This window comes from Squalius cephalus, assembly GCF_949319135.1.
Source record: "Squalius cephalus genome assembly, chromosome: 2".
In the NCBI taxonomy this organism is placed as follows: domain Eukaryota; kingdom Metazoa; phylum Chordata; class Actinopteri; order Cypriniformes; family Leuciscidae; genus Squalius; species Squalius cephalus.
Genome location: NC_137123.1, coordinates 57,350,652 through 57,368,182, shown reverse-complemented (window position 1 = coordinate 57,368,182; position 17,531 = coordinate 57,350,652). Strand labels below are relative to the sequence as shown.

Genomic DNA, 17,531 nt, shown 5'->3' with positions numbered 1-17,531 from the left:
CGAGAGACAGAGGTTGTGGAGGATGCAGCATGCTGCAATAACTTTAGGGGCAAATAGAGGCCGAATCTCCAAAGCCCTCAGGAAGATGGCTCGCCAGCGGGTTTTTAGCATTCCAAAGGTACGCTCAATGATGTTCCTGGCCTTGGCATGGTGCTTGTTGAAGCGTGCTTCAGCTTGGCCTGATGATTAAAATACAGGTAATGTAAAAATATATGTGGTGTTTCAAATGCAAAGTAACAAATCCAATAAAAATTTTCTCTGTGTATTCTTACCCGCTACAGGCTGGCGGTATGGCGTCATGAGGGTGAGAGGATGCTGCAGACATGGGTACCCCCCGTCTCCAAGAAGAAAGAAGCCAGCTGGTGGATATAGGGACTCCTTGTACATTGGAGATCTCCGGAGGACAAGGGCATCATGGACTGACCCGGTGTTGCCAATGTAAATATCCAGAAATTTCCCTTTGCCATCACACACACCCTGGAGAACCACTGAAGGGAAGAGCTTGCGGTTGAAGTAACACTTCTTTTGTGGTTCAGCAGGTGGAAGTATTCTGACGTGGCACCCATCTATTGCTCCAGCCACACAGCGGAATGCCTCATGGCCAGCCAAGCGAGCAAAGCCTGCCCCGACCTCCTCCATCTCTTCTGGCTTGGGGAAATGAATCACCTTGTGAACAATGGTCATCATGTCATCCACTATGCTGTGGACTATTCTGCCAACTGTGGCTCTCGGTATGGCGAAGATGTCTGCTGTCACTCTGTATGAGGTGCCACATGCAAGCCAGTAGAGACAGACAGCCATCTCGATTTCGTGGCTCCATCCATGTGGCTTTTGCCGAGGCAACATCTGGACCAGCAGGTTGATGGTTTCTCTGGAGAGCCTAAAGGCTGGTTTTAGGTCAGCTTCAGAGAAAAACACTCTGAGGATTGGCACGTAGTTATTTATTTGTACATACCTCCGAGAAGGCATTTGTTTTATGGTTATGTTGCTCTCGTTTTTATTTTTTTTTTATTTGTTGTTATGCATGTTATCTTCTTTTAATCCTGTTGTTCTGTAAAGCACTTTGGTCAGACTAGTGGCTGCTGTAAATGTGCTATATAAATTAACTTGAACTTGAACTAAGTAAAGAAAACTCTGTAATGTTACTTATAGAAAGAAGCAATTCTTTATTTACCCTTGCATCGTAAATAAGCAGAGATACTCCGAACTGCTTGTGCCACTTCATTCCAGATAGAGGTGGTGGGGTGGAGTTATTCTTCTCCTTTTGTTATTTGCGGCAGGACTTCAAGTATCTAAGGCATTTTGCTGCCCTCTACAGACCACTTGAAGAGCTCCACTTAATAAATTATGTACTTATAGTCCATTCCGATGCAAACATTTGACAACAACTTTTGTTGTCTCATAGTCCTTAACAATGAACAATTATTTAAAAGGTAATTGGACAGAGTATGCAAATATATGTAGATGGATCAATTAACACAATTAATAGAAAAACTTAAATATAAAGAATGGAAAATGAGTTTCAGATAATGTGTCATTACTACAGAGCTTGTGGCTATTTAATGGGTCCTTGGATGGGTGGAGGAAAATGGTACTGGTAAAAGAGTAATATGTTCAGACTCAACTGCAGCTTTAATGGCAATAAAAGGAAGGAAGAGTAGGGCCGGATCAGATTTAATAGAAGAAATACAAGTAACATTGAATTGAATAATTAAAGCAACACCATGTAAGTTTTGCTCTCGGGGTTCGCCCTACAGTTGGGAAACAGTATTGTCTAATAGTACTATTACCAGCCACTTCTCTTTCCATAATATCTTGGGTGTCGAGTGCTATGAGGTCATGATTCGCTGATAAGAAGGGATTTCCATGGGTTTCCATAACCTCGGTAAAGGATTTGACATCCTTCCTGAACATGACTTGTAAGCTGTGTGCCTCTTCTTGATGAGATGTTGATGATGATGATGAGCTGCTATCATACACAGCTTGAAACTCTTGTACTAATCTGGCACAGTCAGGCCCTGCCAGCATGAAGAGCGTGAGGGCTTCAGGGTTTTCATAGAGTCCAGCTGCACCACCACAGGATTGCAGGATTTTGTTTGACTGCTCATGGGACTGATCTTTTGCAATCAAGCTGAACTTGCGCTCTGACCGCTGCACTACGAAGTTCCCCTTCATGAACTCTTCATAAACGGAAGGATGTTTTTCAGGCAGCTCAACCATGTCTCGCACATCCATCACATGAAACCAAGCACACAGTTCATCACAAACTTGAACATAAAGCTGAAAGTTTCCTTCCCGAAGTGACAGAATGAATCGACAGAGTAGGAACTCCACCTCCATGATGGTAGACCAATACTTGAACTGTGGGAACTCGGCTTAGATCGTTGGTCCCACATTTCGAATGTTTCCGGTGGGCCTAGAAGATCTGCACAGTAGGTAGTGTATGCTTTCTGCTTGAGAATATAAAGAGACATGAGTGACCTGGTGGGAGTACTGTGTTCGTTTGATATGGTGCTCATTGAGGACAGACTGAGCACGTCCTGTAGTTAGGACCTGTGCCTGGGAAAGGATGGTGGTCCAACCTGAATCACGGAGCAGCTTCCCCATCATAAGATGAGCTTTGTCTTCGATATGTAATGCTCCCATCATCAAGATGAGCTTATCTTCACCAAGTGTCTCAGGATATTGCCATTGGAGCTGATTTGCTATGGCATACAATGGTTGATCAGCACCAAGGACAGCAATCTGGCTGGGATTCAGGAATGATGTGCCTTCCTGTGCTAGCTCCATTGCATGCTTCATCATGGATTCAGAGGCTGCTTTGTCTGGGAATAGGGGATACACTCCTATCTCAGCACGGGGTTTCACTGTGTCATCATTCAAAAGGTGTGAGTTAAAACCTGACCATGTAATAACATCCTTTTCACCTAATGTATCCTGATCAAGTATGCTTTTGCCATGCAACAAACAACTCTCATCTTTCACTTTGGCTCCATGCACAAGATCATGCGATGGTCGGATAGGACCAGTGCCACTTCTAGGTGCCATTATATCTCCTTTATTGAGTTCTGCTGGCTTCAAAAGTGTATATGAGTCTGGAAGTTTGGGTGTGGATGAATCTTCAGAGTCTACCTTTATTTGAGGACGCTTAAGTCCCAGATTATCACGAGAGAGGTGATTTGTACGACTCAGTGCAGTTCCATGGAACTCGTCTTGTGAGAAGTTTCCTTGCTCTGGCCATCAAGGTTGTCAACATCATAAGTGGTAAAGACATGCTGACGAAGATTAGTAGGAAGAACAATGCCGTCTTCATTGTGTCGTTTAAATACTGCGCGTGCCAGTGACTGTTTCACTTCCATGATTCGTTTATATGACACCGAGAGCCCTTGTGCATGTGCTTCATCGATGTCCCCTTTCCGGCGTCCACTTCCATGCAATTTGAGGCCACAATAAAGTGGAAATGGCATCTCTCGTTCCTTGCTATGGCGAATTGCAGCAGTCTTGGAGAGGTGTCTGTTGCCGATATATGCATTGTACTTCTGACATTGGGTGATGAGGCATGCTATGTTCGTTCTCCGTTTCAGCTTGGCATCCTCTATATTTGCTGCACTGGGTTTGAGGAGCGCTGGTCCCTGAAGTATGATGTCATTGAACACTCGTAAGGGTTCAGTAACAGACGTTGTTAGACAGTTGGACGGGGCCATCGAATATGTAGCCTGGCTGTAAGCAATACTTGTGTAAGATCAAAGCACCCCTCATTAACAGCAATGCTTCATCCTGGTTTATCTGGTTGGAATCGTGAGCGGTAACTACTCTCTCAGACGCTTGCGATATATGTGTCCTTGCCTTTCCAGTGTACTGGACTCTGTCCAGTCAGGAAGATGGCTGAGGAGGTATTCCTTAAACCGTGTTGTGTGTGGCTCATAATAAAGACATGAATGCCTGTGGTCTTCCATAAGGTCCCTGTAGAGTTGTCGTAAATAGGAAATTGTAAAAGGATTATTTGAATGCTCAACTAGGGCAACTATTTGTGCAATGGTTAGATGGTCAAACGTTGTCCCCCACTCATTGGAAGATGGTTTCCCTCTGACACCCTGGAAGTGTCCTGAGATTGCCGCCTTGCTGTATCACGCAATCTAACATAGCATTTGGTGTGATAAACGTCTGCTGCGTGCACATCGGATGCTTGGGTAAGGAGTCTTCCAAGAAGCTTAAAGTTTTTACTGGTTTCTGCCCAGGACTTCAGATTAGAATTAACATTATCTGTTACTGCCTTGTGAAGGTAATCTGTATCCTTCCCCTCACATATCACACAGTGAATAGGCCTACCACCTGCTTTAGGCTGGCATGATCTAAGTTTTTTTGGACTCACTAAAGGCGGGGAATCATCATTATTTTGCACTCTTTTAACACGAGACCTACTGCAGTAGCTTCTACAGCGTTTATGATACTTAGCATTGTGTGTTTTTAGTGTTTCTGCAATACCTGATCCATTATTCATCTGATCAATAGTTACATTCACAGAAGAAGGGAGAACATTAGCAACATCAAGGAAACCTTTTAGATCCCTCTAATGATAAACTTCCTTCCTCTTTGGGTGTTTGCAGTGGTCCATTAGCTTCTTGTTGGCATAGGCAGCATAAGTCCCTCCATCAGCATAAGATGATGTTGCTGCTGGTAACATTACTACCAGAGGTAGAGGCCATATTGGTGACACAACTTCTAGCAGTGGTCAATCCCCTCCGTTCCATCGTCAAGTAATAAATGAGAGTGAGAGAGACAAAACTGTGTGTTATTCCAGTGGTCCTCCCTGTGTTGTCTGAGGATGCGCCACAGTCGTCATGGCAACTCTCAACTCCCAACTGCCACTCAGAATTCAGAAAATGCAACTGAACTGTTCAATGCAAACTCATTATAATTAAAGTAATTTTTAAATAAAACATATATATACGGATAAATTTGTGGGAATATTTGTACAGTATGAATGCTCAGGTAGTTGCTTTCTTGTAAATGCAAATGTGGGGTATAAACATAGGCAATCACAAATGTAAGCATTCCCGTGTGTTTGTCATGGTAAAAAAATTAAATAGACATTAAGTTTTCATTTGGTTGAAAATTTGTAGCCAAAACCGTTTTTCGGACAGCGGCCATATTGAATTTAGGAAATTTGGGGGGGTCCTGATATACCCAATCATAAATGTCAGTATTTCTATGGGTTTTCCATGGTCAAATAAGGTAAAATAGACATCAAGTTTGTATTTGTATCTCATCTGCCTCAAAAGCTATAGCCGAATCCCTTTCAGGCGGCGGCCATATTGGATTTGGCCACCATCTTGGTCTCAGGAACCATTGGCTCGGGCACCCTGGCTAAATCATTTCAGTTTCCCTTTAGCTACATCTGTGCCAAATTTGGTGCTTGTAGATGAATTTGCGCGAACAATGGGGTGTAAGGCCCCATACTACGGCCCAAACTGCTTTTTTGGACAGCGGCCATATTGGAATTGGAGGATCAAGGGGTCCAGATATAATACTGGGTCATAAATATAAACATTCCTATGTGTTTCTCATGATCAATTAAGCTGAAAAACATATCAAGTTTGTATTTGTAACTCATGTGGTTCAAAAGTTAAAGCCGGAAACCTTTTCGGGCAGCGGCCATATTGGATTTGGCCGCCATCTTGGCCCCCAGGGTCGCTGGCTCCGGCGCCGTAGCTAAATCGTGTCGGTATGACCTGAGCTACATCTGTGCCAAATTTGGCGCTTTTAGATGAATTTGCACGAAAATCTGCTTAAGGCCCCCAACTATAGGCTACTTTATTTTGTTTTTATGCAGGCTATTATCTTTGTACATAGCAGTCAAAACAGTAATCTGTTCAGATAAAAGTGCAAATACTGTGTAAGCTAAGAATTTTATTTCCTTTATTTAAAATATTATTGGTATCTCTCCCCGTACATTTTACCAATTAGAATTATTTGTTGTAAGAAGCACCAAAATCTTGTGCATAACAATATACTTGAAGTAATTCTGCTCAAGTCTTGAGTTGTATAGCTATAGCAAGGCACTTAAGGGGACTCAAGCACTTGGAAGTGAAAAATTATGAAAAGCCATGATGATCATGTGTGATGCAACTTTTTAACATATGATATTATAACAAATCATTTTATTAATTATTTTAGCATTAAAATATATCCAACATTTTACTTGATAAAAATAACAAAAAGTAGAAAAGGGTCAATTTTATCAATTTAATGACTATCAGAAGTTTTCATTAATAATGACAATGTTGGCATTGAAACTGTCAGTTAAGTATTTGGTAACAATAAGTGATATCAATCCCTTCATTCAGTTATTTTAATTTTTAAAAAATAAAAATAAACCATTGACCTCAAAACATAAGACATGGTTCTTATGTTTTGAGGTCAATGGTTTATTTTTTTTAATTTTTAATAATCAAATTTATTAGCCTAATGAATGATGAATATGCTCATATAAAAATGGTTTCCTCATCTTGAGTGATTCAATACCTTAATATGCAATCTGAAAAATAAAAACTGTATTTCATTTGATGAGTCTAAGTGGTCTTTTTTTTCTCTTTTTTTTTTTTAATATGCGTTGAGTAAAATGTATATATCAGCAGCAATGCCGAATGAACACACACATAAATGTAGGAGTGAAACTAAAACATCCAGAGTACACCCACACACACTTACACAGAGAAAGGGAAATTAATGTCAATGTCTGTATGCGCCACTGCAAAAAAGACAGAACTTCAAAAACTGCACAAATTTTTTTTCAAAAATATTATTATTATTATTATATGCACCAAACTTTGTTAAATGAAAGTTAATTTAAATATATAATTTAAAAATAAATATTCAAATGTAAATGTTAAGCATAAAGTTCAGAACTCTTGCACAGGGTGAACGCTGAACACTTGAGCCATCTACTGGCCATTATTGTCACAACATGATTTTGACCTGATGTGAAGTTATTTTTCTTTTCTTTTTTCACCAAATAGCAGCAGTTTGGCCCACATAAATGAGAAATTCTCATGTTTTCTTTGAGAATTTTTTTACTTTTTAATTTTTTTTACATTTTTATTGTAGTGAAGTTCCAAAAGTTTGCACACTTGCTTATTCAAACAGTGGTGAAATAGAGAAATTTACATAAGATCTAAAAAAAAAGGTATAAATGACCTAAAATCCCAAAAGTACATAATTGTGTTACTTCTTAAGGAAAATTAGCATTATATCATTTAATTTCAAAAACTGTAAAGTGGTAATGCTATTCCAAATAAGACTCCATTGTGCCACATAAAACAAATCTGCTTTGAGTTCTGTTCTGTAAAATTGTGTTTTGATTTGACAGAAAAAAAGGAGCTCTAAAAAAAGACCTGGAAAACTTCTCTCCTAGTGATCCAAATGTAACGGACATCAAGATCCTGGTAGCTGGACAAGTAGGAGCAGGAAAGTCCAGCTTTATTAACTCCATCAATAGTGCCTTTCAAGGACGGATCATCGCTAGAGCACCAGTGAATTCATCTGCTGGTGGCAGTCGTAGTTACACAAAAGAGGTATACCTATACAGTAGTTTAATGTTTTCTAAAAGACCCAGACATGTCTGGTGACCGTGCTTTCAGCATTTTAGCTAATTGTTGTACGAGGATTTCTTGGAAATTGTTCACAAAAATTTGTGCTTCTATATTTTGGTCTTCATTTGTAGCTCAAAGGATTCACCATCAGAAGTGGGGGAAAAACTTTGCCCTTCACCTTCAAGGACATAATGGGCTTAGAACCTGCAGTGTTGGCTGGATCACAACCAGATGACATCATCAACACTGTGTTTGGACACGTGAAGGACGGCTATAAAGTAATAAACCCCTAAATTAACATTTTGACAAAGTTTGTGTGTGTACAATAGGTTTGATGTTTAACATATTTTTCTGAATTTCCAATCTTAGTTCGATGAGGAGAAGGCACTCACTTATAAGGATCAACATTACACCAGTGACCCTAACCTGTCCGAACAGGCTTTCTGCCTGGTGTACGTCATACCCGCAGATACAGTCCAATTCACAGATGATAAACTTTTTGACAAGTTTAAGATCATCCGCCATGGAATTCGTGATAAGGGTCTATAAATAAATATCGATAAATAAACTATAGATAAATCTGAATGTTTAATTGTATTCATGAGTTCACATACATTACTTTACACAGGAGAGAAGTGGGCATAAAGCGAATTGGGTTTGTGTGTGTGTTTTCAATGCGTAGATAGACAAAATCCAGATACAGGCTGCATTTTAATGCCAAGTGCAAACAGAGCATGTTACAAGGCTCAACTTTTTTGCCTAATTATTTATATGACCCAGACAATGTGGGTCAGTTATGTAGATGTACAACAAACTGCCATAAATGTGCTTAATTTTGTTGAGGAAAACAACTTTCAAAAGGCTTTAGAACCTTTTGCCTCTGCATTTACTGTAGGGATTCCTCAAGTGGTTGTCATGACCAAAGTGGATGAAGCGTGTCCGCTGGTCAACAAGGATCTAAAGAAGATCTACAAGAGCAAGAAGATCAAAGAGAAGGTATGTGATATCGTTTAAATTTTACATATTGCAAGTACATATTGCCCATGTTGAACTGATTTTGTCTAATCTAATTTTCTGACCTAACATTGTGCTCCTGTCCAGATGGAGATGTGCAGTGCCAAAACTGGTTTGCCATTGTCAAACATCTTCCCAGTGAAGAACTACCATAAAGAGATTGACACAAATGATGACATTGATGCTCTGATACTAAAGGCACTTGAACAGATTGTTTATATTGCCAATGATAGATTGGTGGACAATGAAAGCTACTGACAAAAATCAAGCGTATAACGTCAGTTCTGGCAGGTCACGTTAGTCAAGCTCGCATCAGCTGACTCTCAGCTGATCCTCGTCTACCTATAGGAATACGAAGCATATCATTGTATTCATATAAGCTCTTTCATTTAATTCATATAAACTCTTTCAATGATTTTACAAGCTCAAATCTAATGTAAACCTGAAAATTACAGTTTTTCTCGATTGCTTAAACACTATAACCAGGCTTTTGAACTAAAATTTCAAAACCATAATGCCATTTATCAAAAAGCACACCCATTTCATAAACACTATTCCCTGTTTTAACACATGAGTCAGATTTGTGTCACTGCAAAACTCTACACACAAATCATTTCTCATTGCCTAGACCATGTTGTCATTTAGAAAGCACTAGCATTCAATATTGTCCACTCAAGTCAGCACAGCTTCCCCTTACGAAACATAAGTTTATTCAAGTGTGCTATTAGTATACTTCTTTTAAACCAAAAATAAGAAAGTATACTTTCAGTCTACTTTTTATGTACTTCTCAGAAATATAATTTATGTACTTCTCAGAAATATACTTCAAATTCAAGGATCACAAGCATCTCACAAACTTGTCCTTTGTCTCTGTGATACTGTAATTCTTGTTCTTTGTTGATATGAACCTGCAACCAGTCAAAATCTATTGAGCAGTCATACTGTTAACAAAGGGAAAGCACAGTGTTCAGGCCGTACAATTTGTTCATTGTACAGTATACAGCCTACAATGCACTGTACTACAGTATACAATACTAAAAGGGAAAAAAATCAAAGGAGTAAACATGTGATCAATGTGCTTCTTCTTGTCTTTGGGCTGGGTCAGTCCAGGCCAGAGCACCTCATCGACATCACAAGCAATATTGTCCCTCCTCCTTTCTTGCCCAGAGAGTCTGATCGAGAGATCATCACATCATCACATAGCCTTCACCATACCTAGAGATTGGCATGGGGTACTTTCCATAAGATCATCTCTCAATGCAAATCAAACTAGCTATTAGGCTAACTGAAATAAAACCATGCCAATCTCTAGGTATGGTGAAGGCTATGTGATGATGTGGGGCTATTTTAATTCCAAAGGCCAAGGGAACTTTATCAGGATGCATAGTATCCTGGATCCATGAAGTAACTGGCCATTAAAAATAAAAATCTGCCTGCCTCTATGGGAATTTAACATAGGGGTGTCCAAACTTATGCACCCTGTATTTTAAGGAAGAACATTTATTTATTTACGATACATTATTCATTCACAAAGAAAATTAGTGTCCTTAAAGGTTGGATTTTTCCTAATTTTTTTAATTAAGGCATTAAGTTCAGTTTCCAAAAGATGATTTTTTATTCCTCTTTTTAGTCAACTTTAGTATGGGTGTCTAAACTTATGCATAGCACTGTATTTAGCAGTTTAGATCTTTAATGGTAGCAGAAGACACTATAGCCAGGTTTAAATGCCAGATGCGCAGGCATGGGCACGTTTTAACTCGCCCACTATTAAAACTATAATATGGTATTCTATAATGTTAGCAATGCAGTTCACGGTTACAACTTTTTTGAAATTTTATTGAGAAACCATTACAAACAGGTGAATAAAGACTGGTAGTCAACATTGAATGTTCAGAAATTGTTATATCAGAATATTTGAAGCATCTCCTGATCTGAATATATATACAGAATATATTTTGTGTGTGTGTGTGTGTGTTCTTCATCTGTTTGCCCACATTGTTTTGTTTAGTTGTGTTTTGCAGTGTGTTCATAGTCAACCAATTTTTAACAAATGCCATTGTTTTATATGAAAAATTAATATTCTATTTTATTAATATTCTATTTTAATAATATTGTATTTTATTGACAAAATATTTTAGTTTGTCATGTATATATTTTATTTGATCAGATAACATTTTAAACTGTCATACGGTCATGTTACAACGTCTCCATATGGGGCATGTTGTCACCGTGCACTTCCATTCTTTTGGGGTAAATAAAGAAAAAAAAGTATAAAACAAGACCACATAGGCTAATTGTAGCCTACTAGACGTGTGAAATTAATGTGGGAACCTAAACATTGTAGAAAGATGGAGAAACGTTGCCACTAGGGGGCAGTTGAACATAGAACCGGAACAATGTGACGCTGAAGAATGAAGTGAAAGTCATGAACGCAAATAAAGAATACATTGTCCTTGTGTATGCTATTGACAAATATCAAATAGCAAAACCTTCTACAAACGCTTAATGTCACAACTGATTAATGCTGTCTGTCAGTTGCGTAAGTTATTCTATCCACCTTTTTACGATCCAGGACACTTAGCTATAGATATTCGTAATTTTACAGCCCATTCAGTCCAACTGACGGATAAGTATGATTTGTTGTAGCGCAACCTTATGATTTGTTTTTGTGAAGTGGAATTTCCCCAAACCGAAGAAAATTCTGCATTTAATGAAACTTCTTAAAACATTCTCAATAGCCTACTTCTATTAATATTATCACAGCGGTAGGTGTCTGTGTTGCAACACACAAGCCTGTGGATGTCACCGCTAGGGCCGAGAACAACCACCACTCCGGAGGAGCTACACCAAAGTACACCCACGAGGCAAGACAACGACGTGATATAAAAGCTTGATTCTTTTTATTGAATGTAAAACAAACATTTTAAGAAAATGTCACTGACACAGGACTCCTCGTAGGGGCCGCTCGTTGAAACAGGTCAAAGGGATCTTCAATGGAGGAAGACTCGGGACAGCCGGCAGTTGATCATCTCCTTTTACAGAACAGCATGTGAGGGGACAAAGGGCGTTGGCTTTCAGGTAAGTAGCAGCGGATGACTGAGTATCTCCGCTTGTAGGACCACAGTGGGGGAGATCTGACAGAGGACCAGGACCTTCCAATGAAGAGCAGCAGACAACAATATGGGGTGGGCAGAGAACAATGACCGTCAGATAAGGCACAGCAGACAACAGTAGGTGATGGGCAGGACACAAGGGACTACAGGTAGGTACCGGCAGACAGTGGGCTTTCTCTTTTCACAGGACAGCATCAGATAACTGAGTGTCACCTTTCTTTCACAGGGCAGCAGCAGGCAGAATGCAGCGGCGGATAACAGGATCTCTCTGTTCACGGAACAGCAATGGTGAGTGCAGAATCCAGCAGTTAATAACTGAGTCTTCTCTTATCACAGGACAGCAATGGCAGAATGCAGCGGCGGATAACAGGATCTCTCTGTTCACAGAACTGCAATGGTGAGTACAGAAACCAGCAGTTAATAACTGAGTCTTCTCTTATCACAGGACAGCAATGGCAGAATGCAGCGGCGGATAACAGGATCTCTCTGTTCACAGAACTGCAATGGTGAGTACAGAATCCAGCGGTTAATAACTGAGTCTTCTCTTATCACAGGACAGCAATGGCAGAATGCAGCGGCGGATAACAGGTTCTCTCTGTTCACAGAACTGCAATGGTGAGTACAGAATCCAGCAGTTAATAACTGAGTCTTCTTACCACAGGACAGCAATGGCAGAATGCAGCGGCGGATAACAGGTTCTCTCTGTTCACAGAACTGCAATGGTGAGTACAGAATCCAGCAGTTAATAACTGAGTCTTCTTACCACAGGACAGCAATGGCAGAATGCAGCGGCGGATAACAGGTTCTCTCTGTTCACAGAACAGCAATGGTGAGTACAGAATCCAGCAGTTAATAACTGAGTCTTCTTCTTTCTTTACCACAGCGGCATAAACTGGGACACCTGTACAAAGCTTTACCCACAGCAGTTCAAATTATTTCCTGACGCCCCACCGGGCTAAACGACCCCCGACAAAGATTTCAGAGTGCTGGTAGCGTTTAATTCTCCCATACTCGTGCATGCATCAAACCACTGTAAATCTTCACACGTTCTCACTTCAATCTTCAGACACTGCAATGACACACCACTTCACAGTGAAAAGTGTACCTTCACTCCATCTCGTCGGGGTCTGCCAATCCACCGTCGTGATCTTCAAAAAGGGGGACATCAGGTTGCACGAACGATCCAAAGATCGGGTCCCACTCGTCTGCCTTGAAGACACCCGCGCCTCAACCGCACTTTATCCTTCCCATCTCTGCTGCTGCCCCACCGCTTTTGCCTCTCTCCCCCTGCTCTCTGCCTTTTTGTACATCTTCAAGCCGCCACTTTCAAATCCCCCGTTGGAGACACGCGCTCCAATAGCTGCTTGATTAGCCGCTGCAGCTGCCGATTGTCAACACGGTCGGCCATGACAGGGAGCCTCTCTAGCTGTTCGGTCATATAGACGTTTGTTCTTCTTAGCAGCCGTGTCAAGATGATCAGAGACTCTCTGATAGGCGGCGTGGAGTTGTCGATGGTGTCGGTATGCCCATTCAGTAAGGTTCAGCTCTGGTCCGGGCCCACCGTACTTCTGGGCCCACGGAACACCCATAAACACAGGTGTAATTGGAAGCCGAATGGCTGGCAACTCTTCGTCCGCCATCGTGGGTCCCTGGCTGCTCCACTCCGAGTGGTATCCTGCCGACTATGCCAAATTTGTGTCACCGCTAGAGCCGAGGACAACCACCACTCCGGAGGAGCTACACCAAAGTACACCAACGAGGCAAGACAACGACGTGATATAAAAGCTTGATTCTTTTTATTGACTGTAAATAAAACTTTAAGAAAATGTCCCTGACACAGGACTCCTCATAGAGGCCGCTCGTGGAAACAGGTCAAAGGGATCTTCAATGGAGGAAGACTCGGGACAGCCGGCAGTTGATCATCTCCTTTTACAGAACAGCCATGTGAGGGGACAAAGGGCGTTGGCTTTCAGGTAAGTAGCAGCGGATGACTGGGTATCTCCACTTGTAGGACCACAGTGGGGGAGATCTGACAGAGGACCAGGACCTTCCAATGAAGAGCAGCAGACAACAATATGGGGTGGGCAGAGAACAATGACCGTCAGATAAGGCGCAGCAGACAACAGTAGGTGATGGGCAGGACACAAGGGACTACAGGTAGGTACCGGCAGACAGTGGGCTTTCTCTTTTCACAGGACAGCATCAGATAACTGAGTGTCACCTTTCTTTCACAGGACAGCAATGGCAGAATGCAGCGGCGGATAACAGGATCTCTCTGTTCACGGAACAGCAATGGTGAGTACAGAATCCAGCAGTTAATAAGGGATTCTTCTCTTACCACAGGACAGCAATGGCAGAATGCAGCGGCGGATAACAGGATCTCTCTGTTCACAGAACAGCAATGGTGAGTACAGAAACCAGCAGTCAATAACTGAGTCTTCTTCTTTCTTTACCACAGCGGCATAAACTGGGACACCTGTACAAAGCTTTTCCCACAGCAGTTAAAATTATTTCCTGACGCCCCACCGGGCTAAGCGATCCCCGACAAAGATTTCAGAGTGCTGGTAGCGTTTAATTCTCCCATACTCGTGCATGCATCAAACCACTGTAAATCTTCACACGTGCTCACTTCAATCTTCAGACACTGCAATGACACACCACTTCACAGTGAAAAGTGTACCTTCACTCCATCTCGTCGGGGTCTGCCAATCCACCGTCGTGATCTTCAAAAAGGGGGACATCAGGTTGCACGAACGATCCAAAGATCGAGTCCCACTCGTCTGCCTTGAAGACACCCGCGCCTCAACCGCACTTTATCCTTCCCGTATCTGCTGCTGCCCCACCACTTTTGCCTCTCTCCCCCTGCTCTCTGCCTTTTTGTACATCTTCAAGCCGGCACTTTCAAATCCCCCGGTGGAGACACGTGCTCCAATAGCTGCTTGATTAGCCGCTGCAGCTGCCGATTGTCAACATGGTCGGCCATAACAGGCCGCCGGAACCGGCCTAGTGTCGCACCGGAAGTCTTCCCCCGGGCAATTCGTTCCACTCTCATAGTTTCCTCTTTTTCACCCGGTGACATGGATGTGCGTGCATATGCCCTAAAGAACATATAAGAAAACGCAAAGAAAACATACATCAGAAAAGAAATGTGTATTATATTTGGAAGTAGATGTGCTATGTCATGCTGCTCAGCCTGATTAGGAGTGTTTTAAGATAATGCAAACATAAATAGGGTAGACTGTGTAGGCCTAGTTGAGACATGTGTACAGTTGAGACACCTTAAATAACTTGCGTTCACAGCAAGCACAAGTTGTGATTTTTGCTGTGCACATGCGTATTAGTGTCATCTTTGATCGTGGGAAATTTGAACAACGGACGCATCTCCGATCCGAAGATATCGGGAAAAGGTTTTTTTTCTAAGGTATGACGTTCACTTCACCATGCACTCTCCACAATGAATAGCTTATTATCCTTATGTGACTGTTAAACGTAACTGCTATCACAACAAACGTTATTCTGTGCCCTAAAAACTGGCATATTTCATGGTATTGTGTCATGCAAGGTAATTGCAAAATCTAGAGAAATGTGCGAGGTGGCCAGCGGGGGATAGTTAAGACACACGTGTATCAACTGTACCCCCGATAGAGTTCTATTAGGTCACACACTGTTTAGTTGTTCAGTGTTATGATAACAGGTTAAACGTTGTTATTAGCCAGCATAAGACGCAATAAAATTTGATATTTGTGATATTTAAATTGTATATTATTAATAAATATTGTTTCATATCTTGTTCCTGCTTTATACATTTTAACCAGTACTAATTTAAATAAAATTAATGAATATAAATGGACGAATAAACAAAAACGTTGCCCAATTGTTATTTTCTTTATTTGTCTTTATTTTTTTAATATATTTACAATGAATAGTTAGTTACCTTTACATCATTAAAAATGGGACAAAAAGCACCTTATTTTTATGAGCTAATTGTGGAAAATATAAACTACTTGTGGGTATTATTGATTGATAATATCTTAGTCTAATGAAGCTAATGAAATGTCATGTGGCATGTCATGTGGAAATTCACTTCTTTTCAGTAAATCAAAACACAAAAAGTGTCTCAACTGTACTCAGTCTACCCTAAATACTGAATGAATTAAACAACAAAATCTCACCTAATTCTGTTTCTGTTGATTGTGATCCTCCCATTTTTTTTATCTTTCTGTTTTTTCCTTTGTATTCTCTTTAAATACCAAGTCTATATATGATAAAGAGGTTATGTAAATTAAAGATTAGAGAACTCCTCTGAATGTGTTCTTCTGCTCCTCTAGCCTAATCATCAGGGGGCGTATTTATACCTTTAGGCCTGTAAACTTTCATTTTCACTTTTAAACACAACACAACAAACAATGTGTAGTACAAGAACATGATGCATAAAATTATGTCCAATTTACAGGGCACCCAAGGAGGGTGTAAAAATAGAAGATAATCTGGAATGCACATAGTAAATGTTGTTTAATACTTCTCTTTCTCTTTTCGTGCAGGATGAGTAACAAATCAATTGCTAATATAATGTTAGTGATCTAAGTTAAATATGCTTGGTAATAGCAGCCTAGGGAACAAATAATCTTTGTTCAGATGTGATGTGGAAATGTTGACACATTGTAGGGTGTGTGAACAAATTTGGGTAAAATTGTTCTGATCTTATCAACATCTATGAAGCTACTGTACGTTTGTAGGTGATTCGATTATAACATTGGCTGCTTCACAAGTCATGTTTTATGGTGTCATTCCCAAGCACTATAGCCAGGGGAAAATGTGAGAGTGAATACAGGCGGCCCAGAGCTATTGGGGGGGGCCACAACATTCATTGTGAGAAGATAACCCCATTATAGTTCAGATCACCACATTCAGTTCATTCAATGATGATCTTTCAGGTTGATTGAGACACCTTTACACAGTCATTTCATTGGCAAAAAGTATCCCAAACAACATTAATTCACACTGTATAAGTGAACTTTCCAAAGTGTACAGTTGTGGAGGTGACCATAGAAAAGTATATTTTAACTTTAACTGCTATTCCAATCTCCATTAGGGTTGGGTATCGTTTTTTTTTTTTTTCTCGATACCAGTGCCAAATCAATACTTTTAAAACGGCACCGGTGCCTAAACGGTGCCTGAACCGATACTTTAAAAAAAGAAGAGAGAACCTCAAAACGATGGTGAATGACATTAAAGAACGGCTTTTTTGTTGAAAAAATAAAAATAAAAAATCTTAAAATTTAATAGCCTATATTAAAATTGTAAAGTAAATATATAAATATCTCCTTAGGATACAAAAATGTACAACACTTAAATAGTGGCCATAATGACAGGAGGTTAAAAGAAGAATCTATGCTCCTTTCTTTTAAAATCCCTCCAGAAAACTTGACACTGATAAAACAACTAGATAATAATACAATAAAGAAATGTTAGCATTATTATGCATGCAAAAACTAACCAGCTATAATAGCAACATTGGCTCAACCAATGGCATGTGTTTGGGGTGGGGCTATCTGTTTTTCCAACCAATGGAAGATGGGGGAGTGTTTGGGAAACCTGGTATTCTAAACAGTGCAGAAATAGCACACTGCATGCAGCCACTTTTTATGGTATATGGATCCACAGAGTCTAAAGTTTTAAGCAAGAGTAAAACATCTAAAAGTGAAACTGATTCCGGTATTTTTGTAAGCTAATTCTGAATATTATTTTTGGAAGACAATAGCATATTATTATGCATATGTTAAGCTACCTCAAATAAAACCATAAAAAGTTT

The 17,531-nt window shown here is 40.3% G+C and overlaps 1 protein-coding gene across 1 annotated transcript; it reads left to right on the top strand.

The window, feature by feature from the left end:
• Positions 1 to 2,803: 2,803 nt before the first annotated feature.
• On the top strand, positions 2,804 to 8,864 carry LOC307149530 (interferon-induced protein 44-like; the record flags this gene model as incomplete). The annotated part of the gene is made up of 6 exons (XM_079855883.1): positions 2,804 to 2,886; positions 7,370 to 7,574; positions 7,724 to 7,870; positions 7,962 to 8,133; positions 8,488 to 8,588; positions 8,694 to 8,864. 6 exons carry the CDS (start codon positions 2,804 to 2,806, stop codon positions 8,862 to 8,864), a joined length of 879 nt encoding a protein of 292 aa, XP_079712009.1.
• Positions 8,865 to 17,531: the final 8,667 nt, after the last annotated feature.